The sequence below is a fragment of the Macrobrachium rosenbergii genome, chromosome 19, assembly GCF_040412425.1.
Source record: "Macrobrachium rosenbergii isolate ZJJX-2024 chromosome 19, ASM4041242v1, whole genome shotgun sequence".
NCBI classification, from domain to species: Eukaryota; Metazoa; Arthropoda; class Malacostraca; order Decapoda; family Palaemonidae; genus Macrobrachium; species Macrobrachium rosenbergii.
This window is the reverse complement of record NC_089759.1, coordinates 20,115,948-20,140,266: the sequence shown is the minus strand read 5'-3', so window position 1 is coordinate 20,140,266 and position 24,319 is coordinate 20,115,948. Positions and strand designations below refer to the sequence as shown.

Genomic DNA, 24,319 nt, shown 5'->3' with positions numbered 1-24,319 from the left:
ACACTCTGTTTATGTCTTTTAATTTCGCTTTTAATAGCAGGTCTGTCACTGAGGCAAACTGAAGAGATCCAAGGACCCTTTCTTGGGACCGGCGGGATGCTGATGGATTTTTGAGGAATCTCCTGGTGAGAGATGCTATCTCTTTCCTCTTGGGAGGCGGAAGAGACAGCGTGTGAGATGACAGATCCCACTGGAGACCCAACCACTGAAACCGGGACTCCGGAGTCAGGCGGGACTTCTCTCTGTTCAGTTGAAAACCTAGCGACTCCAGGAAATTGATGACTATGGACGTAGCTTTCTGACACTCCGAACTGTTGGTGCCCAAATTATCCAATCGTCCAAATATGCTGCTAGGGATATCCCTCGAGACCGGAGTTGTTGTACTACCGTGTCCGCCAGCTTTGTGAATATCCTGGGCGCAATGTTCAGACCGAAGGGCATGACCCTGAAGGAGTAGGCTTGATTCCCGAGTCTGAAACCGAGGAACTGAGAGAAGTTCCGCGCAACCGGGACGTGATAATAAGCGTCTGAAAGATCGATAGAGGTGGTGACGGCTCCACGCGGAAGTAGAGTCCGTACTTGAGCTACCGTAAGCATGCGAAATTTGTCGCATTTTATGTAGAGATTTAGACGCGACAGATCCAGGATCACTCTTTGCTGATCGGAGTCTTTTTGGGAACAGTGAATAACCTGCCTTGAAACTTTAGGTGCCTTACTTTCTTTATTGCTCGTTTGTTGAGCAATTCTGTCACGTAATCCTTTAGGATTGATGTGGGTGGCTGGTAAAACCTGGTTAGAGGAGGAGGGTTTTGATCCAGCTCCATCCTAGTCCTTTGGACACAATGCTGTGTGCCCAAGGGCTGAAGGTCCATTGGTCCCTGAACCAAAACAGGCGACCGCCTACCTGTGTTCTCTCAGTGGGAGGGAGTGGGTTTATTCCCCTACCACGTCCAGGTCTTCCCCTGGGGTGGTGTTGGGCTTCCCTCTATGAGGGGCTTTGCCTCTTCCTCCCCTTGCAACCCTATTAAGGCCGTGAAAGTAACCACGGCCCTCATATGTGGGGTTGCACGCCGGTGAAGCCACATAGGAGGGTGCAGCTGGTTGGACCAGCACATACTGTTGGGGGGGTGAGCCTTGGAAGTAGAAGGCTGTGCTACTGCCGAGACCGGGACGGCTTGGACTACCGCCTGATGGTGGGGCCTCTTATGCCTCCTGAAAGCGTTTACCTCCTCTCGATTGGGGGCCGGCCGATTCTGGGGTCTTACGCTTATAGGCAGAAATGCCCCAGCGAGAACGAAGACTCTGGTTGGCCCGTGTAGCCTCGGCCATAACGTTCGTGACCTCCTCTTCAGGGAAGAGGTTAGGTCCCCAGATCGAGCTTTTAACGAGCTTGTTAGGCTCGTGGCGGATAGTCGCATCGGCAAAGATGAACTTCCTACATTCCAGTCTGGCCATGATAAATTCAAACAAGTCAGACTGGAAGCCAGCCAGCAAGGATTTAGCCAAAACTTGGAAGAATGGCTCGTCCGAGCAGGAGACGGCAGTAGCTTCCGTAAGGCATACGGAGTTCAAGGACCGGGCTAACTTAACCCGAGCATCAAACTCCGCTTTCAATAAAGCTTCCGGCAGCTTGGGAGCTGCTCACTGAATTGCGTGGAAGCGCAGAAGGGTCCAGCTTCCCGACCGTGAAAGTGGACGGGGCGTCTAACCAGAACTCATTACTTCCTGGGAATACCAGGAAGTAGGGTCTGTCTCCCTTAGCTGTGGTAACGGATTACCATCGGCACGCTCGGGCCGTAGCCAGAGCGACTTTGTCAAGCAAGGGGGTGGGTAGGTTGTCTCCCAGGGCGAACATAGTAAAGTTGCCCTTGAAAGGAGTCAACTTCGTATTGTCTGCCTGCCACTCCGTCAGAGTGCGCAGAAGAGCCGACTGAGCTTGGTCCCTAGGGACGATGACAGCCTCCCTAGGAACCTTGTCTGACCGAATCCAAGCTTCCTCCGTAAGCCTCCCACGAAGCCTGGGTAAGGGGGCAGGAGATCGGGGGAAGAACTCCAATTCCTCCAACCGTCTCGTGCCAAGACCATCAAGTGTCAGCTTGCCATCATGTTGGATGGCCCGGAGTGCGGCGCCAAGGGTTACCGACATCGAACGGCGGGAGGTCCGCAGTGTCGGGGATAACATACTGTGGTTCGGCTGGGGTGGGTGAGCCATTCCCGCCAGTATGTTATCATGACTGGCCAACTTTTCAGAGATTTTATTAAATCTCGAATCTAGGTCCTCTGTAAACCGCTTATAGAGCTGATTGGCAAAGGCCTCTGCGTCGAAAGCAGGTTGGCGAGGAGGGCTTGGTTTTGCAGCCCTCTTACTCGCGCCTTTGCTGGAGGAACCAGACTTGCTCCCGGAGGCTACAGGTCCTGAAACCTTAGCCTTCGACGGGGGGAAGGGCGATGCCTTCTTGGAAGTCGAGGACTTGTAGCCCTTCGCCTTCCATGAAGTCTTCAACTTCAACTTGGGGATAGCAGACGGAGCTCTATCACCCAAGGAGGAAGACTTCACAAAACCTGCGAAAGAAGAAATGGATGAAGCAGGGGAGTCAAATAAAGGGGGGCCCGCCCCAACAACCTCACTTACCTCACCACTTACCACCTGGTCCTGCTCTATGTTCATCGGTTCCAGGTTAAGATCCATGGCGGCTACATCCTCCGAGACCTCAGCGTAGAGGATATCCGCTTGGGGTGGCTGGGTCTCATCCCGGATTTGCTGGATGATAGGGGTGGCAAGGTCTTCAGGCACTGCGGCCGCCACCCGTGCGCCGGGGTAGAGCAAGTCCCTCAACCTGGCGTCGAGGACGTAGGGCTTCCCCGACGGAACGTTCCTGCCAAACCCAGCCACCCAGGCCCGGAGGGATTCCAAGGCAGACTTCTTGGAAGCTTCGTCCGCCTGTAAGAAAACCAACAATTAGCTAAGAACGAAAACCATTCCGGGAACCTCATAAACAATATACAATATGAGGAGCATAAAGCAGGAGTAATTTAAAGACTGTCCCTTACCGACTCATCCTGGACAGTTGTGCAGAGAGCGAAGCAAACCTCACAACCATCAGGGTGCCAGACAACCAGGTCATCCAGTCGGACCGCACAACCAGCGTGGGTCCGGCAAACTACGTGACCATAAGGTTGTTGGAGGGAGGCGGTGCACCCCGGCTCCTCACAGCGAACAGTCTGTAAGTAGAAAAGTACATGAACCTCCCACCCTAAGTAAACTAAAGCTGGCAAGGCCGGGAAACTCAACTACAACCGGAATACTCCGGCGGAGAAGAACTCCCTTATCATAAACTGGGCCAATAAGCTCTAAATTACATAGAGTGGAAGGTAAAGGTTTTCAGACCCGGAGTACTCCGGGAATGAAGGAAAGAGAGACCAGGAACTAACCATAAGGGCTGCCAGTAAAATAACGCATGAGCCCCGGGTATAGGACCGAGTCACGTATATAATATATATAATGAATTAAGGAGAGTACTCCTGTAGATAAACAGACTTATCTAAAAACAATAACAAAAATAATAACAGTAACAAGTGATGGTAAGAACTCAAGAGGACGGAAGGATCCGCTCCTCTATAAAATGAAAAACCTTCCACCCTTACTTCCCGCGGGAGAAACAAGACGGGTAAAATGCTCGTATGTTCATAACATAGGCTGAAGCAATATATATTACCGTATCAACGTAACCCGACGGGGAGACGAGAGGAATGGATAGTGACTCGAACACGTTCGAGTAAACGAACCACCAACCCCAATACAGCGATGCTAGGGACGATATGGGAGGGAGCGAATCCCTCAACCAACAGGAGAAGTCCCTGAACTCGGAGAAAACGCCATCTAGCGTCACCCGCACGAGTAGAGCAAGGCTGGAGAGAGGAGGAGGGGGGGAAGGAGGAGTAGGCTACCAGGAAGGAACAGGAGACGGGGAGAAACTCACCCGCTCAACTGCACCATACCTCCCAGACAATGAATCTTGGAAGGGTAATTACGACTGGAAGCAACGCAACCCGAAGCCCGACTCCTACCTAGGCGAAGCCTAATATGGACCTAACCTAATATAGGCTAGGAAAAGGAGGGCAGAAGGGAGGAGGAAGCAACAGGGAGAGAAATTTTGTGCCGAGAACCAACCGGGATCGAGAATGGCGGGCAAGGGGGCGACTAGCCTAGAGGAAACACATCCAAAGAACTCGATTCCCCCCAAATGGAGGAAGAGAAGTAAGGGGCTCACTCTGCCCACCGAAAAACGATCCCGGAGGAAACCGCAACTAAAACTCCCTCAACCTGAACTCCCCACCCAGGGCAAGGGGATGGAAGCAAACAAGCCTACTCCACAAAATAACCATCACACATAAAAAACTAAAATGTGCTCAACAGAGAGCGTAGCCTACCACGGGAAGCGGTTAGATCTGAGGCTGCCGCCAGCACACCGAGAGTAAACCACCCAATAAAATAATAAAAATAAAACTAAAAGAGAGCACCATCTTCAAGCAAAAATTAATTAGCCTAGTAAGACCAAAAATAAACAGGAACCCAACCTGGAGGGGGTACCTAGACGGGCATCACTCCCACAAAGGCCGGTAGGCCAATTGAACGTAATTCATAAGGGGGAGCCACCGCAAGGAACCACCAGGAAGGGAACCAAGGGGCAAAATCTATCTATAACGACGAGGAGACAACTCCAACTGAAAAGAACAGAAGGAGCGCCTCGCGAGTCGACATGGCTGGCGGGGACGCCGTGGCGACATAATAAGATCTCAATATTTATGAAAATACGAGACCGTAACAGCCAAAAAATAGAACAAAACCCCACAAGAAGATGGTACTTAACTTGGAAATGGTAAAGCTGCTCGACGCCATCACAGAATGCAGAAAATTCCAAAATAATGGAGACGAGCACACAAAAGAAACAGCGAATTCACGTGCTAGAAAATGGAATGAGGTAGGTGGCGCTGGTGTCGCCGTCCTGGCGGGTGTTTGGTGTGGGGGCTGTAACGGCTCACCGCTCTGTTCCGGGGGTTTTGATAGGGAGAGATCTTTCGAGTAGGTTTCCGTGGTAGTGGTATTTCACTCACCCCTCCTTATACCGACGTCTTCCTAGAAGACGCTCGACTGGGGGTAGTAACCCCAGCTTCCTGAAAGCTCTTTTTCTCTGGTATATCTAGCAATGTTATACCTAGAAATTCGTGCTGTAATGGAATTTCACCGGCTGACACGGGACTGGACTCAGAAATATAGTTTTTTGTTAAAGGTGAAATTAAAAAAAATTCTGAGTACTAATGCAGGGTGAGTAGATATAGGAGAAACTTTATCTCTGAATTAAGAACATTTTTGCAGTGACCTTTGGAAATATTGCTAAGAATCTCTAACAATGATTATTGATATCAGTATGTGTTTGTTTACGTTTTTCTCATAATTGATAGAATGAAGGGTGTGGTTTCTTGTGCCATCTTGATTATTTTGATCATTCATTTACCAGTTCTTTCTTTTTTGTATCTGGTTACTTTTAATTTGCTAATCTTTATTTATTTATTTATAAATGATTTGTTTAACCAGACCATTTATAAATAAATAAATAAATAAAGATTAGCAAATTAAAAGTAACCAGATAATACGCTAATCAAGTTTACCAAATACTTGTTCACTGCTTGAGTAACAGTCATTATTTTCATTTGATTTTTACTCATGCTAGTCAAGAAACATTAATTTTTCCATTTCATTTTCAAGATTGGCAAAGTTCACAGTTTTCTATTGCAGTACAAATACAAATGCTTACTCAAAAATGTTTGCTTTAGAGTGGCTTCAAATAAATGTATCACTGGCTTCTCAAAGTGATGTGTAATCACACAGCCCTGTACCTAAAGTCACTTAGTCCTGACTTCCAGGCAGTATTGATGTGATTTAAAATAAGCTGTTACACTACTTGAAAACACCATGCACCAATGCCTTAGTTAATATGTTAATGTGTTTATTAATTTATCTCTGATGTTAATAATTTTTTATTTTCATCTAACAAGTTTTTCATTATCACATATGGGCATGTTATTCTGTGGAAGCTTGCTTTGAAGTTATTGGCCATTTAGGCTTGTTCAATAAAATTTTTTGGTAATTAAATAACCATGGTTTTCATGCCTTATATTGCCTTGTCCATCGAACAGGGTAATTAAAACCAGCAATCTGATATTTACTTCGATAATGAAAAACAACAGTATAAACATCTTTAATGGAGTGAGACAGGTGGTTGCTTGGAAATCAGAAGAGTTTTCAGTTGGTGAAGGGTGTTGCCACATTGCATGTGGCACTAAAGGTTCTCTGTAGTGACTTTTTGGCCCCAGCTGCCTTTTTGCCAGTTACTTTTTATCTGTTCTCTTGGGTCTTATTTTTTCAGTTTTACTTGGCTCCAATTTTCAGTTCTCATTTAAGAACAAATCTTTCAGGTGAGCAGTATGAGTTTCAGGAAACTGTTTTCTTTGTCTTCTTAACAGGCCCTTTTCAGGCCCTTTTATCATGGTTCCTTGCTTTGTTTATTCCTTTGTCTCTCTTGCCTTTCTCAATGCAGTCTCTATCTTCTTCTAGGTCTTCCTCTCCTTTGTGTCCTTAGCACTTACATTTCCTTGTTCTGTCCTGCAACATGTTTTATAATAAATAAATAAGTAGATTATATTAGGTATACAAACTCAGAATACTATAAGAAGTCTAGTTAGTTGTTTTGGACCAGCTGAAGCTTGGTAGGCTTGCAACTGCAGCTTGTCTCAATAGCTACTCTACTTGGAAACCATTTTTGTGGTTCATAGCTACAAAAACAACAGACTACAGAAAGCATAAAGTACATTCACCAGCAAATAAGAGAATGCATTTCCCCTCTTTGTAAGATTCAAAGGCTGGATTCACTTATAAAAAATAACAGTTTAAACTGTAATGAATACCGTATGGCCAAGAATGCCAGAAAGAGGGTTTCATAAAATAGTAGTTTCAATCAAAAGATGCATAAAGGCTTTGCATAAAGGTCTTGAAATTTTCTTGTTCTAGAGGTCTATTGAATGATGATGAGTACTGGAGGTATCTTATGATGGGCTTGCCACAGTTGCTTTTTAAATGCAATAGGCATATTATATAATTCTAGATAAGAAAAATTAACATTATTGCTATGTTATAAGTTGTTTTAATTGCTAACCTTCTGATCTTTTTTAACACATACAGACCCAAACTGCTGTATAACGATGATTAAATCTTCATTTAAAAGAGTACTATTTTTAGCTTAATGTTGAAAATCAGAGGATATTTCATTGGTTTTAAATTCCTAAATATAGATTTTAAAGAAATTCTACTGTTTGCAGTAGGCGAAGTATTTACACGCTTACAATGTACACTGTGCTCATCTCGCTAAAATAATTAAAATCAGGATATTAATGTGTCTATCTAGAAAAAATATGATACATTGAATTATCTATGCATCTTCTGAATATTCACAGAAAACATACTGTATTTGAAAAAATCAATAAGTGCAAATATTTAGAAATCAGTAGTCTATTGCAAGCTTTTTTTTTTTTTTTTTTTTTTGTTTTACTGTCTTTCTCCCTTCTGTATTGAATGTTAACTTTGCTGAAGTGAATGCTTTTTCTTGTAATCTGTTTTTGACTTTTTAAGTGCAGGTATATGATTTTTGTGAGAAGCCAGAAGATAGCCTTGCTTGTAAATGTAAACTTTTTTCTTTTTTTTTTCCTAGGTAGGAAAAAACAGTATCGTAAATGGTACCCTCACTATTTGTTGTTTAATTTCTATTACTGTATGTATCAGTATGGCCATTATGTGTGATTTCATGAGGGGTCTTCTTTCTCAAGTATTGTATTTTATTTAGCTGAACTTATCACATTTTGATTTTTAGATGCACAGTGGGCTGTTGAACTGATTGACGATGCCTATGTTGATGAGTGTAAGTGTACTGAATTCTCACGGAGTTTTGGAGAAGCGCTGTAGTTGCAGTATGTTGTTGCTAAGCATGTTGCAGCTTAAGAGAGCCAGTGGCTAGCACTGTATTACTTTTAGACATAACACATGTAGAGCTATCTATCATGTGGATTCTAATGTATTTTAGGGTAATGAGGAGGTACTGTACACGTAATATGTTTACTACTATTTCAATTTTGTAACTTGAAATTAAGTGTTTCGTTTTAGTTACAAAGCTCCTTTTTTTCATGTTCTTTGTTGTTAATAACATTTACTGCCAATAGATTTGACGAAAACTAAGGGAGAACTTGGCAATGTTGGTTCTTCAGCAGTATTTGCCATGTTTTACTACTACTACTTCCAAAGGAAAATAACCTTTTAATGAAAAGTATCAGTTTAAATGGCTTTGATAGTGCCCTTATGCAATATCAAAGTCTGTACATAAAAACTTATAACTCCACATGACAAGAAAATATAGTTATATATATTGATGATGCATTAAATTGACTCGAATTGTTGCACAGGTATTTAAACATTATTATGTAAGTACTTTTGTACATTTCAGGTAAATGATGTTTAATTTAACAAGGGCTGAAGGCTGTGTTGTGAATATCATCTACTAACCAGATCTTTTCTTTTAGTTATTAAATTTTGGGGTCTTACTGTAAGAAGCTTGCAGGTTTTTATATACTGTAGAGCATTGCCTAAAGGAGAAGAGTCAAATTTCATTTCAGTATACTTTCCTTGTTTCAGTAATATTTCTCCCAGCCCGAGAAGAACCCTAAAAGAGTTCAGAGGTCTGGTTAAACAAATCATTTATAACTAACTAACTCAGTAATATATTTAATAATCAAATTTGCTGTGATATTATGATAAACACCGAAAGCCTACATGTGTTGTGAAACAGCCTTTCAAATATGAAGTAACACTTTATAAAACAAACACAGAATAGGCTGATGTGAATCTCAACTTTAGAATGTAACTACAGTGCTGTCTCTTTTCTTACATCCAGTGTAAAACCTGCAGTAACATGTTGAAGCCTGAGTACCCTTCATATACAGCATTCACATGATACATGTCCTATCCAGCACAGTCTGTTTATTTTTACTTTTTATTCAGTTCTGTAGATGTATAGGTACAGTAATTGACTCCCCCGTTCACTATAAAAAAAAGTCTAGTTATATGTTATGTCAGTTTATCTTGACATGTCAATCTTGTAGATGCAAGCCTCGTCTACCACATAGCCTTGTCCAGTTTTCCCCACGATTGTCTTTCGTCATTGTATAGACACCTTAGTTGTCAGTTTTTAGATTTAGGAAATGTACCTGCATTTGATTTAAAACAAATCATGCAAGAGGTTGTAAACAATGCTTTGTAGTTTAAGACTAGTATTGTTTTTATATCCATCTTCCCAGTGTTTGCAGGTAAATTTATTGGTAGGTTATATATGCTAAGAGGACTCAGTAAGATTCCGTCAGCTAACTGAATCATGAAAAATATTCAGTGGATCATGCTACAAATGTCAAGAGGTCTGTGTATAAATTACATGACAGAGAATTGCAAGTGCAGTTCAGATTGTATTTCTCCATACAGTATTATCAAAGTGAACTTATAAGTATTTAAAGGTTATGGGTCATAAGATTCACATACACACATGTTTATGGCAATGCTAATTTTTTTCAGTTCTTTTAAAATATATGGGTCTGTCATTAGCATTAATTGTCAATGTTCATTTGTTCCTAAAACTATTAATTTGAATTTATCGTAAAGTCCTCTGATAACATTAGTTTTGAAAATCATTCATTATTTAGCATTACCCATTGTCATGTTTATGTGTAGTTTTTTTAGTTTTTTATTTTTCAAGGTATGGCATAGTACAATTTGGGAATTGATGGTGATGATGGGATATTTCTTAGGAAGCAGTGTGTGGAAAAAAAAATGAGTATAAAGAGGGAATGTGTAATAGTTATGGTGACATTATGAGTTGCAGTTAAGGCTGGTAATAACAGATTCTGAACTAAGAAAATACATTAGCTGATGTGTAGAAAAGAGAGGAAATACCATGGAAAGAGATAAGTAGGAAGGAAGTTATAAAAACATTTACCAGAGAACAGTATACATTAAGTATCATGTAAACAAAAGGTGGAAAGCAGTTAAAGAAGTAATTAATACAAGAAGACAGGCAGTGGATTGAGGTATAACTGACTATTGAACCTCCCATCACGCACATTCACTACACTGTCACATTGTTGTATAAAGAGTAAATGAGAAGTATAACAGTAAAAGCAGGGATGATGATGAACTATGTAACCTACAAGTCCTCTAACCTTTATTATTCTTTGTCAGCTAACTTACTCTGGCCAAGTCTTTACAGTCTTTTCACATACAAGCTAAAGTTATTTACCAAGAAAACTTCAGCAAATGCCACACCAAATGGCTCCATTCCACCCAGTGATGTAGGTGGAGGTGAAGACTTTTCCTCTCACTTTTGTTACCAATAGACAGAATAAATTATCCAATACCCAGCATATATTCCTAACTGTTATGACCAAACAGCCAGTATTCTTGGAATCATTCTCAAGAAAGTCTTCTTTCTTCTGGATCTCCTGATTGATGTTTCATTTCTGTTACTTTTGCATTCACTGTTTCTCCACCAATTCTTTCCATACAACACTAGCTGTGAGGCATAGAAGGTTTGCAGTGAGCTTTGGACGGTGCAAAAAATGTATACCAGTAAATATAAATTGCTTTTTTTTGGCATATATTTCGTATGAAAAATTATAGGAATTTTGATTTTTAGATAAATTCAACTCATTATTTTGACTAGTAGTTTTGTTAATTTGCTTTTGTGAACTTACAACAATAAATTACAATATTCAGCTTTTAACATGAAATCAGTAATGAGTATCCTAACACAAAAAGTAACTATACACAGGCTGAGCAAGTTCATGATAATAAATAATGAAAAAATTTTTTGTCATCTTAGTTTTACATGATAAAACAATGTACATACCGTATATTTCCACATATAAGACTACAGGCAGTCCCTAGTTAACGGTGATCCGGTTTTACGATGCTTGTCTAGCAACGAAATTGGCCATTTTCGGCACTGAAAATCGCAGATTTCCGCTTATCAGCACTAATAATTGGGTATTGGCGCCAATACATACCTAACAGAGGCACCGATAACCGAAAATCGGCGCTGATAAGTCCTGAAAATCACCGATTTTTGGTTAGCGGCAATTTTCGGTTATCATCACACCCTCAGAACAGAACCCCCACCGATAACTGGGGTTTGCCTGTACCTGTAAATTGTGAAATTCACCCCTAAAAATTGGGGTCGTCTTATTCTACCATTCTAAAAATCAAATCTTGAATTCTAAGTGGTGTTTATTGGTAGGCTAGCCTTGGCCTTGGTGCGATAACCACTGACATACAGGAAAAGATTCACGTTATGAAATACAATTGTAAACTAATAATAAAGGTAATAAAACCATTTTTGCCTTATACTGTATATTATTGGCATATTCGAGGAATAATTCCATATCACTGAAATCATCTTTCATCTATGCAAGCCCAGCAATTAAAGAGGCATATTACTAGGTGTAATTGTGGACAGCAAGAGATGGGTGCCCTCGGGTACTCGCCAAAAAAGTATATTCTCATATTAGCACTTAGTTCTTTGTATGTTATCAAAAGGACTATGTATGTAACAAAAGTAAAATGAAATTGAACATTGGCATTATAAATTATAAGTATTTGCATTAGTATTTATACTTTACCAAAACATTAGGAATGATGCCGTGTAGACCCAGTGATTTAAGTTTATTTATATGATGTGTGGTAGGGAATGCTTTAGGTAGTTTTCAACATGGAAGTTTACTATTGTAAGTTAGTGTTTTACCTTTCTGTTAAAATTATAAATATACTACAGTATATACTGTGTGTAATATACTTAAAAATCCTTGGATGCAAGCCCTAAATTTATCATATACAAAGTTATATAGGTAAATTTATATAGGTAAATCTGTTGTTAATTTGGGAATTTATTTCAGTTATTCATCAGACCACCTGTGATGGTTGCAGAAGAGAGAATTTCAGTGGTCTGCGGTATAAATGTGAGAAGTGCCATAACTACAGCATGTGCCAAGAATGCTTCTGGTTGGGACGTTTCTCTCCACCACATTCCATTGATCATCAAGTAAAAGAATACACAGCTTTTGTAAGTGTGATATTTATATTGATTTCTTTTAATTAAAATTTAAGGCTCTATGATGGTAACTTTTCCTCAATTACTTTCAGTAGTCTTGGAAACTTCACTTGGTTGTATTGGTGACAAAATTTGTGCTCCTTTCCTCATTTTAATGGTGGTCCTTGGGGTTCTGTTCTGTAATCTAATAGCTCCTTCTCTTTATCATTGATCTTCTCCAGTGTATCTCTCCTACTATTCATGCTTTTGCTTGTAGTGATTAATCATTAACGTTTCTCCCGTCTCCATCTCCAGCTCTCAACTTCTAAAGAAAGCTGCTTTTATTACCTGCCCAATTTTTCTTTATTTTATCCGTGTTCGTGGCATTTAATTGCCCATCTTTTTTGTCATAAAATAGACCATGCTTAGATATGCAAAGTAGAAGAGAAAAACTAGGATATCACTAATTTTGGAAGAGTAAGTAATGGATATTTATTAGTTAAAACTTAAACGCATCATTTAAATCTTTAAAGAATAACTGAAGCTTTGTACATTTAGGAGTTAATTATTCCATTAACTTTCTACACACTCTAAACTAGTTAGTTTAAGGCACTAAAAAATATCAGAGTAAGTCATAAAGTTCTTTCCAGTTCATCTTTTGATAAACAAATATGTAGCTTTAAATGCTTAGCAATCTTTAATTATTTGGTCCCCTGTAGGAAGTACTTCTTACCATGTGCCATGTGTAGCACTCCTAGATGGTAATAAAAGTATATGGCAACATCCCTTTGGCCCCAGGTGCATTGCTTTCTGCCTTTGGTCTCTTCAACTTAGCTTTCTAACTGTAAACTTTACCCTTTTTAATTTTCAGTTCTACTCGTATAAGATCAGATCCTTTGGGCAACTCTGTGAGAGTTTAGTACATGTAATGTAACCCAGTAGTCTCATTCATCTCTTTTATTATTATTATAATAATAATAATAATAATAATAATAATAATAATAATAATAATAATAATAATAATAATAATAATAATAATTAGACAGAAATGTAAGATACCAGAGCAGTAAGATATTGGGGCTTACATTAAAACAAATGTGTAAGAATCTGCTAACTCTGTTTGTCATTGTACTTGTGATGTAATTGTATTTTCTTATAGACCCCGACACGCAGTTCATTTCGTCGAAGTTTCCGGTGTGTGCCAGATAAGCCATCATCAGATCGACCAAGATTTCCAGAATTACCTGAAAAAACATTAAATTTATCTCATATTGTGTAAGTACTAACCATGAAGCAATAACTCGTTATCTCAAAGAGTGAAAAATTGAGCAGCTTTTGAGAATATAAATTTAAGAGAACAGAAAATTTGCATATAAATCATAATGTTTTGAACATCAGAATATGGATGTCTCACTTTTCAGACCTCCTTCACCCCTGCCTTCCCATAATGGCTTTGAGAGTGGAGCCTCAGCACCAATACCTGCCTCTTTAGAAAGTTGCTCATCCAGTCGAAGGTAGTTTGTTGTTGTTTTACCTTCAGAAGAACATGTTATGACTTTTGTTTTATCAAGTTTCAAATAAGAGTTGCCTAACTCTCAGTTATTTAATCCCTGTAATTTGTATTTAGTGGCACTGCAAATTATATTTTTTACCAAAATTTAATAAGAAAGGGAATCTTAGTTTTTAGTTTTTACATGTTGTTACATTTCTTCAGTAAGGGATTACTATCTCCTGAGTCTATATAGAATCAAACCAAGTGGAGATCAGCTCAAGACCTTGCTTTGTTTTTTTTTGTTGGAAATATCTGCTTGCTCTTCAGTTTAATGATAAGTATTGCTCATACTAAAACTAAGAAGACAAAACCAATTTGTTTGACAGTTTCTTGTTTGTTTGATGCCTGCATGCAGTATTAATAAATTTATTTTTAACATGCAGCATGTGTATCTTTGATTAACCTAGCTGGTAGCCTTTGAAAGATATGACTAACCCTTTAACAATATTACCTCCTAACAAGTTGTGTTAGCAGTTTACCAGACTGGGGCCAGCTGGACGAAGAGCATCGCCTGATTGCTCATTATGCTGCACGACTAGCTAACCAAACGATAAACTCAGTAAGTTTTAATCTAATATTTCTTCTGTAGGTGTTCACTGTATATTGTTAGGGCTATTTAAACTTTTGGTCAAGAATTTAGTAAAAGTGACATACTTTGACTTGGCAAGAGTACAAGTCCTGAATTTGCCAATCCCAAGATGTATCATATAACATTTTTGTAGCAGACGATGTTCTCAAACCCATTTTTAGCAAGCTTATTTTCATCTCAAAACTAGAGTATGTATAAAGTCCTTTTCTTTACTGGTTCTGTTTTCTTTATGTATATTTCAAAAAAATTTGTGAGAATTGATACTTTCATAAAAGCAGTGTGTTTAACCTTTAAAACACAGAGGATCAAGTTGTTTTCATAGGCCAGGCATGCATGAAATAGACCTTTATTGTTCCTCCCAAGGTAGAATCCTTATGATGGGTGACGAACTAGTCTACCAAATGATGTATAGGTAATGTCAGTAGCTATGGTTACTGATAGCCTTCACAAAGAAATAGGAAATATTGATATTCATAAGCAACTGTAATGTAAATGAGACATTAGTAAAGGAAAGAAGCTCAAAGCTTAGAAAACTTATCCAACTTCGGTACACTTTGTCTGTCTATTTGGAACCAACCACTAATTGTGATTTCTTGTTATCAAAACTGACAAGCTATTGAGTTAATATCCAGTATGAGATCAAATTGAGCCATTGCTGTGAATTACTGTCAAACATCACAAAAACCCATTGCAGTATCATTAGTCCATAAACAGATTTAATGGAGTAATGATTGTAGAACCTAGAAAGCAGATGTTGGTACTGTCAACAAGTTCCTTTCACAATCAGTTCTAATTAATGCACACCACTTTCTTCAACAAAGTTCAGTAATAAGAACAGAGTTGACAAATAATAGGAGAAAGAGGACAGGACAAATCTTTTATGATGATAAAAAAGAGACTGAGTGAGAGAAAGATGATTTGAAAGTAAACGTGTCTGTTTAAGGATGATGTCAAACAACTATAACAGACTGTAAGGGAGCTGGTTTCAGAAATAAAAATAGAGTTAACAAATAATAGGAGAAAGGGGACAGGACAGATCTTTTTAATGATGATAAAAGAGAGTGAGTGAGAAGATGGATTGAAAGTACAATACAGTAAATCTGTCTATTTGAAGATGTTGTTAAATAACTACATATATGATAGACTGTAAGAGAGCTGGTTTCAGTTACGAAAATAGAGTTGATAAATAATAGGAGAAAGAGGACAAGACAAATCTTTTATGATGATAAAAGAGAGTGATTGAGAGAAAGATGGATTGAAAGTACAGTAAATCTGTCTATTAGAGATGATAAAAGAGAGTGATTGAGAGAAAGATGGATTGAAAGTACAGTAAATCTGTCTATTAGCAGATGTTGTAAAATAATTATACAATAACAGACTGAAAGGGAACTGGTTTCAGAAATAAAAACAGAGTCGACAAATTATAGGAGAAAGAGGACAGGACAAATCTTTTTAATGAAGGTAAAAGAGAATGAGTGAGACAAAGATCGATTGAAAGTATATCTGTCTATTTGAAGATGTTGTTAAATAACTATAACAGACTGTAGGGGAGCTGGTTTCAGTACAGTAATGAAAATAGAATTGACAAATGATAGGAGAATGGGGACAGAACAAATCTTTTATGATGATAAAAGAAAGTGAGTGAGAGAAAGGTGGGTTGAAAGTTAACCTGTCTATTTGAGGATGATGTCAAACAACTGTAACAGACTGTAAAGGAGCTGGTTATTGATTATTGAAGGTAGATGTGCTTTTTAGATATTAAATGGGAAACAGACCATATTCAGTTGTATTTTCTGCGCAAAAATTTTTCATTTAGGCTGACAGATATGCTGAGTAATGGTTACTTGGAACATACCTGAAATTCCCATGGTCATGAGAGAATGCATTAATCACATAATGGAAGGCTACTGTGCAGTTATAAATTTGATAATTACTTGTACTGTATTTTCATTAATAAAAGAAGCCACTAGCCTTGTTGATAAGCATCAAATGGTAATAAAAGAAGCTACTAGCCTTGTTGATAAGCATCAAACTTGTCTGACTTTTTGTAATCAGAGTTAATCTGTGATATTTTATTTGTAAAGTGTCAACTAAAGAAGAAATGTATTGTAAAACATTAAATTAAATAGTTATAGAGGGTACTTGAAATCTTGGTTGCTTCTTCTTGTGCAAAATTTCCGGGAAATACTTTGATATAGTAATCTTAAGGTATTTTTTTGGGGTTGCTTACTTCACTTGGAATGATATTGTTCAAGTTAACCAAAACTTAGTTGTTCTTGAAAGCCACTGCATTCACAATTTAAACAACCACATTTAGCTAGATTCTTTGTTTCTGTAGGTATTTATCACTTTGTATGGGTGGTAACTAGAATTTATGTGTATGACATGTGGACTATATTTTGCAACTTTTCCTTTCTGTACAGAGTAGCGAAAGCATAGATTCTAGTCCCGGATTTGATGCCTCATCAGCCAGAGATCTCATTCAGTCATTAGAAGCCAAAAACCGGGAAATTATGAGAGAAATCAACATTTTAAGGTTAGTCAAAATAATAAGACTGAGTAATTAATATTAAAAAAGTTAATGATCCTTCAATTACCTTGTTATAGAGTGAGAAGGTAGAAGAGCTACTATTCAGTAGCCCTATTGATAGGAACATTTAACTACTAAGCTATTTTCAAGTAACTTGATTAACCATTTACCCAAAAAATAAAATCAAGAGGATATTGTAGTATTTTTACTATGATTCATCATCTCTGAAATTAATGTTGTTGTACTCATTGTACAAAATTTCAGTCATTTGACTGTAATTTTAAAACCTTAGCAGTCATAAAACCTTAGCTCTCTTTAAAGTTCAGTTCTATCATATTCCTTTATTTCTTGCAATTTACAGATATAAAGCCATCTGTGTACTATGTGTTTTTTCCTTTTAATACAGTATGAAAATTTTCAATTTATAGATTGCATAGTTTGTAAGTTACTAAAAGACATATATTATCATTTTATGCGTAATAAATTAATTGGTACACAATAGATTAGCAAGTTGTCAGCTTATATACATTCAGTAATGAGTTTTGTTTTATGTTTGGTTTGTGTACAATTTAATCTTTTTTTCAATCTTGTTCATTTCATTACAAACCCATTATTTGTAATTAGTCCACATTTGAGATCTTTGAATGACCAATACATTCATGTTTTTTGTTTAGCTGACAAAAGGAGAGTGGCAGAGCCCTGTGCCAGTGGATCCTCATGTTCCCAGCAACTAACTACTTTACTTTTCATGTGTCTATATGGCTGAGCACAGCTCACTTAAAGATACCTGCTTGATAGAAGATTATATGAACCAACTTGAGCAGTACCTGTTTGATTTACTCAGGGAACACAATCAGTACTACCTTCTGCAGTTTACCCTTGTGCATATTCATCCTTCTCAGCTGAGGCTTAACAACCTTCCAGTTCCAAGGTGTGGGTGCGTGCCATTGCTAAATGGCCTTATCCAAATTATGTCACAGACAGAAGTTGGCATCTTAGAGCTGTGCGCACAGTCTTGATCAGAACTGCTCATTGGTATTCATGAAGAATGCCTGGCTTCTCCTATCACTCCATCTTTCTCTTCTGAGGAAGAGTCCCAGGCCAGCAAGAGTGTAGAGTACTGTTACATACACAGCACATTTAGATGTTATGATAGGGACTGCATTGGTTCTTTGAGTTGAGATAGGAACTTCTGTACTGGGCACTCTTACAATCCAGGATCAGGCCCATGCTAGGAACATAACCTCAAATTCCAGGATACAGGGACTTGGTAGTAGCAGTTAACCTGATACTTCAACCAGGGAACTGTGGGGCCCAGGGTTGCTAGGAACTGCTGCCTGGGTACTAAAGAGGGCAACTTCTCAACTTTGAAACAATGCCAAGACCATGGCCATGCACATGTCAGAACTAGTGAATGTGGCCATAGTACCAGACAGGACCTTAATTTGACTTTAACTGTACACCAAGGTTTAATTCAGGACACCTGGACAAAGTAGCAGACTTTTAACTAGCTGTATGCTGGGTAACAAACTCAGCCCATGCTAAGAAAAGTTCTTACCACATTTTGCCACCTTCTTTGAGCATGGTTTCCACCTCACTTAATACTTGAAAGCATGCAGAGATAATCAAAAGATAATGCTCCCACTCTGGGAATTAGTAAGCTCCCGTGACTGAAAGAGGATTCATTGCTGAGACATTACCTATGTTAATGTTCCAGAGGCTCCCGTTGCCCAGCTGGATGAGACCTTTCCAAGACCCTGGATTACATCTGCAGTATTTCCAAAAAAAGAAAAAAGAGAAACCAGGAAGATGGCCATAGCAACAAAACCCAAATAGGATCACCCTTGGAAAATGGCTTATTAGCAAAGACACAAACCCCAGGTACCTATAACCAGTTGACTGCACCCTGCACTAAAAACTCCAGGAAGGATATGTCCAGACTGTTCATTGCAGGGAACAAGTGTTGAGGAATACAGTATAAAATTTTAAATCATAATTTTTTTTCATGAGCAGGCCCTGGCAGGCAGTTAGAATTGAGAAGGTCCAGATGCTGCCAAGACACAGAAGACTTGGATGCAGATAACCAATCCTGGCACATTGCACTTGATTATGGGCTAACATCATTGGCTATAACAAGTGCTACACAACAGGTACAGGTTCATCCTCAGTAAGGACATGACGGTGAGACAGGCTCTGCCTGGAATGTCTTAGCATGTTTGTTGAGGCATACTTGCAGAACGCAGGAAAACCTGTATAACAGCAATATACTGTACAACAAAATTACTAAAATAATTAAAAGCTGTAAAACATTAAAGCTAAAACAAATGGTATACTGTACACAGTACAGAATAAATGTGAAAAAATAGCACAATATAAGTGATACAACAGAAAAAATTACTTAATCTTCTGAAAGAGACAAGGAATTTAGTTACTAGTAATGGGCTGGAAGACAAATGCAACTTATATGTAGAGAAAAATACATACTAACAGAAATACAAATGTAATTCATATAGTGTAGAAATTCTCAACATCAAAAATAAGGTAAGTAAAAATTTCTGAACCAGTACTTTGTACATAACAATCCTGAGGTAGTGCAGTTGTCTTACCTCACACGCTAAGCTACAGAGTAACTCATTCAGGAGTTAGTGTAACTAAAATATTCAGTTCAAAATAATTAAACAAAAGAGTAAAGGCTCTACAAACTACTTGGAATACTTGCAGTATGCTCAAGTACAGGAAAGGGAAAAATCCACAAAACAGAGCAAAAATATGTCAGAGATACTTACAGAAGCCAGCAGAGACAAAACCTATAAGTAGCACAGATTACATTTACACTTTTCTAAAAAAAAGGCTGGAAAAAGTTGAAGAAAGGGTGATAGTTATGAAAACATGAGGAAAAGTGCTTACAGTAGTAATGAACGTTGATGATTGAAACCTGTTTGAGAATGTTGAGCAAAATAGCTGGGGAGATTCAGATAGAGCTGTTGTTAACAAAGTTGTAGACATGAATTATGAGGAGGATAGTGTGTGCCTACTGGTAGGCCCAATAGGTGCAGGTGCAAAGGATGACTCCTCTTTTGATGACTCCTCTTTTATATGTAGGCAAAACATCCATGACTGAACACTGTACAGATATATGGGGTATGATAAGCCAAAGGATTTTACACTGGCTCAGGTAAGAAATTTTGAGGGTCTATGGTAATGTGATGGATGGTGAAGCAGCTCAGAGTTCTTGTCCAGAAAATCAGCGTTCTCTCTCCTTTATTACTTTTATAACAGAATCTTGATATCAGCTTGGTTTTATTAGTGAGCACTTATAGGTGTTAACAACCTCTGCAGGCTCTTACTTTACGAACAGGACTCACTGGTTGTTAAATTCATTCTTACTATGGCCATTAGTAACAATGAGAGAGGTAGAACCTGCTGAGTTGAGGTTTTGAACTTTTTAGACTTGTCATCCTTGTTGCCTTAGTCATCCTCCTTATTCTTCATTATGGCTTTCTTTAAGGTAGACTTTACAGGGTTACTCACTGTTTTGTCGTGCATAACTGTTAAGTACTTAGTCCTTTGCAAGATTACACATCTATAACTACAAAAATCATAATTTAGCTTGATTTCTATGGTTAATTTCTTATACGTACAAATTTTGAATTCTTGTTTCCTAAGAGTCATAGGTTCAGTTGATGCTGTCATCCAATGAGCTCTCTCCTCTGTCATGGATCTTAAAGATTTCAATCAACCTGTTCAAGAGCATTCAGCAGCTTGATCCTTTTCACCTAAATTGTGATCGAGTCTCTGTTATGGCTCTGTGGTGGAACAAATCTATATTTTTGTAAACAAAATTATTTCATACAAACCCATTACAGGCAGTCCCGGTTTACGATGGGTCTGGCTTACGACGTTCCGAGGTTACGACGCTTTTCCAGTATGTTCATCAGAAATTATTTCCTGGTTTACGACGCATGTTCCGGGGTTACAAAGTGTCGTACGCCGATCCAACGGAAGAAATATGGCTCCAAAACAGCAGAATAATAAAAATTTGGAGGTTTTTTTTGATGAAAAACTCAATAAAAATGCAGTTTACATCGTTTTCAGTACACCCAAAGCATTAAAAGTAAGGTTTTCTTAGGATTTTTGACGATTTTCTACGATTTTTCGGTTTATGATGATTTTCGGTTTACGACGTGGCATAAAAACGGCACCCCCGTCGTAAACCAGGGACTGCCTCTACTTATAATAAAAAGTTCTTGTTCCCAAACCCTGCAGATTTCTCACATCTAATCTTCTAGATTACATGTAGTTAGGCAGTTAATTCAAATGTGCAAGCATGGCCACCACTGCTCTTTTGTCTGTTCAGGAAAAGACTTAAGTGTGTGAAGTATTCAAAGACTGTGAATGGGCTAATTATAAGTAATGTTTTTATATGAAAATATTAATTTTGCTGAAAAAATAAACTATTTATAATGTACATACTGTACAAATAATTGCTTTATACAGACCATTCCTTTTAACTGAGATGTAGGTCTGTATAAAGCAATGACGTATTTCATTTGAATGCAGTAGTATATTCCACTTGGAATTTATTAAAACAACATTAATATTGTTAATATACTAATTATCTAGTTTACTAGACTAAAGTACTTAGATTGTTGAAATTGAAATTGGCAGCTTCCCTGTTTGGAATTAATGTGTACACTATAGGGTTTAGAAGTTGTAAGAAATAAAGTTTTTCCTAAAAAGACAGAATATATTCTTGAATACAAACCCATAACTTACAAGTACCATTTCATTTGCCATGAAGTGTTTCCTAAACAAACCCTCTTGGAGGAAGAAGAAGAAGAAGAAAAAGAATGCCCATCTCTGACAGGTGAGCTTTAAAATTGCACTGTAAGGGCTGGTAAGACTCAGCTGACAACCAGCTCATTCTTTGTGTCATAAGCTTTGGCAGGGAAGGAAGGCTAGGCAGGAGGACCATTAAGTAAGTTTTAACATTAGTTTAATAAAACAGACCTAAAACTTGCAGTACTACATTTGATTTAGGTAGAGAGGTTTCAAGTTGTCCGAATACCATGACTCCTAAAATTAAATGTTTTGGCAAGCATGCACAAGAAATAAGATCAAACCATTTGTGCACCCATGTATACTACTCGTATAAAATTCAAAACCATTGCAAAGACGGTAAATGTATGTCTTGTATGGACCCAAAGGAATGTCTCCAACTATTTCCTTGTGTCAAAATTTTGTTTAAAGAAATAATAGAATTAATGAAACTCTAATTTCCTGAGAACTGAATCAACATGCAGTACTTCAACATGTATCACATTTTTATATTTCTTTATTTCTTGTGATGGGTCTCAGTTTTTTGTGTATAGATACACCTAGTTGTGCCTTGACTACAGTCTGTGTTTATTTGAAGGGACAACCATAAGGCACTAATCATACAAGAAAGACTATCACCGTGGTCTTGACTGAGGTTTTCAAGTGACAGTATGGCAGTAGTCCTTGCAGCACAACCACCAGTCATAAAATCTTTGTAACAAAGTTTGTGATAAGATAGCCTCTTATATGATTAACTCAATCTGATTAGGCATGAAGCTCACAGCAAAGATGTATCCATCAAAAGCAAGATCACCTTCAGTGTAAAGTCAAAGAAACTGACTTCTCATTAGGTTCATATGCTACTCTTGTCAAACTTTGTTACTTGATCTTTTAAGCTCATCTTTCTGGAAATGCATACATGAGTTTTATTTCTCTGAAGAGGCAGAAAATCTTTCTTTAGTGTCTTGAAAATCTGGGAGAAGACATCCCTGTAATTTTTAAATAGCTGATCCAGATAAGCCCTTGCCTTACCTTAGGGAAAACAGGAAATCTGCTATGAATGGAGTAATGACTTTGATCAGAAAAATGCTTCTGGTAGTAAACTAATTGCAAAGAATTTCCACTCTGACCTGCTGTACTGCATGAAGTTCTTGCATGATTTCCCTGGTTGCCTTCTAAATGATATTTTTAGTTTCTGAGTCTACCAAATGGATGAGAAAATCCAAACCATCCCAGATTCAGCAAGGGGGTGGCTATCAAAGGTACTTTTTTTTAGGTTTTCTGAAAGTCATCACTTCATCCAAGATGTAAATGCCACAGTGTGTTGATTATGTCAGTGTGGATTGACCATTCGCAGGGGAGAACCTGACATCCCCTTCTGAAGCTGCTTGTTAACACATTGTGTTTTTTAAGCATAAACCTAAGGACATTACTCACTTTGTATTCCTCAATCTGACTTTGTTACTCCTTGCTGTTTTAAATAAGCAACAGACATTGTATTGTTGGATGTTATTCCTGCAATTTTGCCTGATATGCACTGCTTGAAAGGGTGTGGTGCATAAAAATGTTTTGAACTCCAAATAGTTCATGTGACAACCTTCACTGTATGAACATAGTTGCTTTCTGCCTGAGGTCCAGTAAAAGGGCTTCTGAGCCCTTTGTGGAGGCATCTTAAAAGATGCAAAATTCTGGGGCAAAAGGGTTTAGGTCTTTTCTTCTTCTTTAGTTGTTGATGTCCTGTCATTATTGTAGATATGCTTTTATTTTTTTGTCTCTAACAAAAACTTTGAAAATTTTTGGTTGTACTGCAGCTACCATGACCCATTGAGTAGCAAGTACAGTTTTTGGAAATCTTTTAGTTGTACTGTACTGCAGCTACCATGAGCTATTGAGCGGGAAGTACAAAGTACAAATTCAGATCATGTTTCTTATGAGAAATTGCCTTAGGCTTGCTGGGAACATTGATTCTGGATAACCCCCAATTCACCAGAAAAATTGCTTGTCCTTATATGTGAATGATTCCAATCATGAAGATATGCACAGCTTGTTTCCTTTGAAGCTGAGCTGCTATTTTGTAGGTGAACAACTCAGGTCAGTAGCAAGCGAGTACCTAAGGTTTGAAATTGATAAGTACCTCAGGAGCAGCTGGGAATGGCTCATGTCCTTGAAAAGTTGGATGAGCTGTTTGGGGCCTTTGAAGTTGTGTCACACTAGTTTATACTGTATGCAAGTGGCTTGGGTCCATAAAAGATAAGTGGCTAAATAATGTTGTAAGTGACCAAGGATCAGCTTGGCTCCTTTGTAAATGAGATGGCTTGGGTCCTTAGAAAATAAGTTGCTTAGAGCATTTGAGTATTTAGGGGGTAGGGCTAGGTGTGCAGCTTTTGTTAACTGGTATCAAGCTGTTTGCATATTTTTCCATTAAGTAACTAGTAGCTCTGAACTTCAGAAGATGAGGTGCTCAGATTATATGAGTTGTTTGGTTGAGCACCTTGTGCATGGTAGCAAATGGGTTGAACTTACGAAGATGAATGGTTTGGTGCCTTAGCATGGAATCAGCTTGAAAGTTGTGAGAAGTATAATTCTTCCAGTGGTCTTCCAAGAAAATTGCCAGTTAAAAGCTTATGTACAAGGTATATTTTTGGCCGTAAGGA

General features: G+C 38.3%; 1 protein-coding gene across 18 annotated transcripts in view; it reads left to right on the top strand.

Annotated features, from left to right (window-relative positions):
• The window catches only part of LOC136848690 (dystrobrevin beta-like), a 226,338-nt gene that overhangs the window by 142,418 nt on the left and 59,601 nt on the right, over positions 1-24,319 (top strand). For 7 of the 18 annotated variants that reach the window (XM_067121188.1, XM_067121186.1, XM_067121177.1 and 4 more), the window contains 6 exons: positions 7,926-7,973; positions 12,043-12,209; positions 13,336-13,451; positions 13,598-13,690; positions 14,191-14,287; positions 16,741-16,853. In XM_067121188.1, coding sequence (XP_066977289.1) covers positions 7,926-7,973; positions 12,043-12,209; positions 13,336-13,451; positions 13,598-13,690; positions 14,191-14,287; positions 16,741-16,853 — 634 coding nt within the window. The remainder of the gene's footprint in view (positions 1-7,925; positions 7,974-12,042; positions 12,210-13,335; positions 13,452-13,597; positions 13,691-14,190; positions 14,288-16,740; positions 16,854-24,319) is intronic. The other 11 variants (XM_067121187.1, XM_067121191.1, XM_067121193.1 and 8 more) reach the window with 3 other exon arrangements.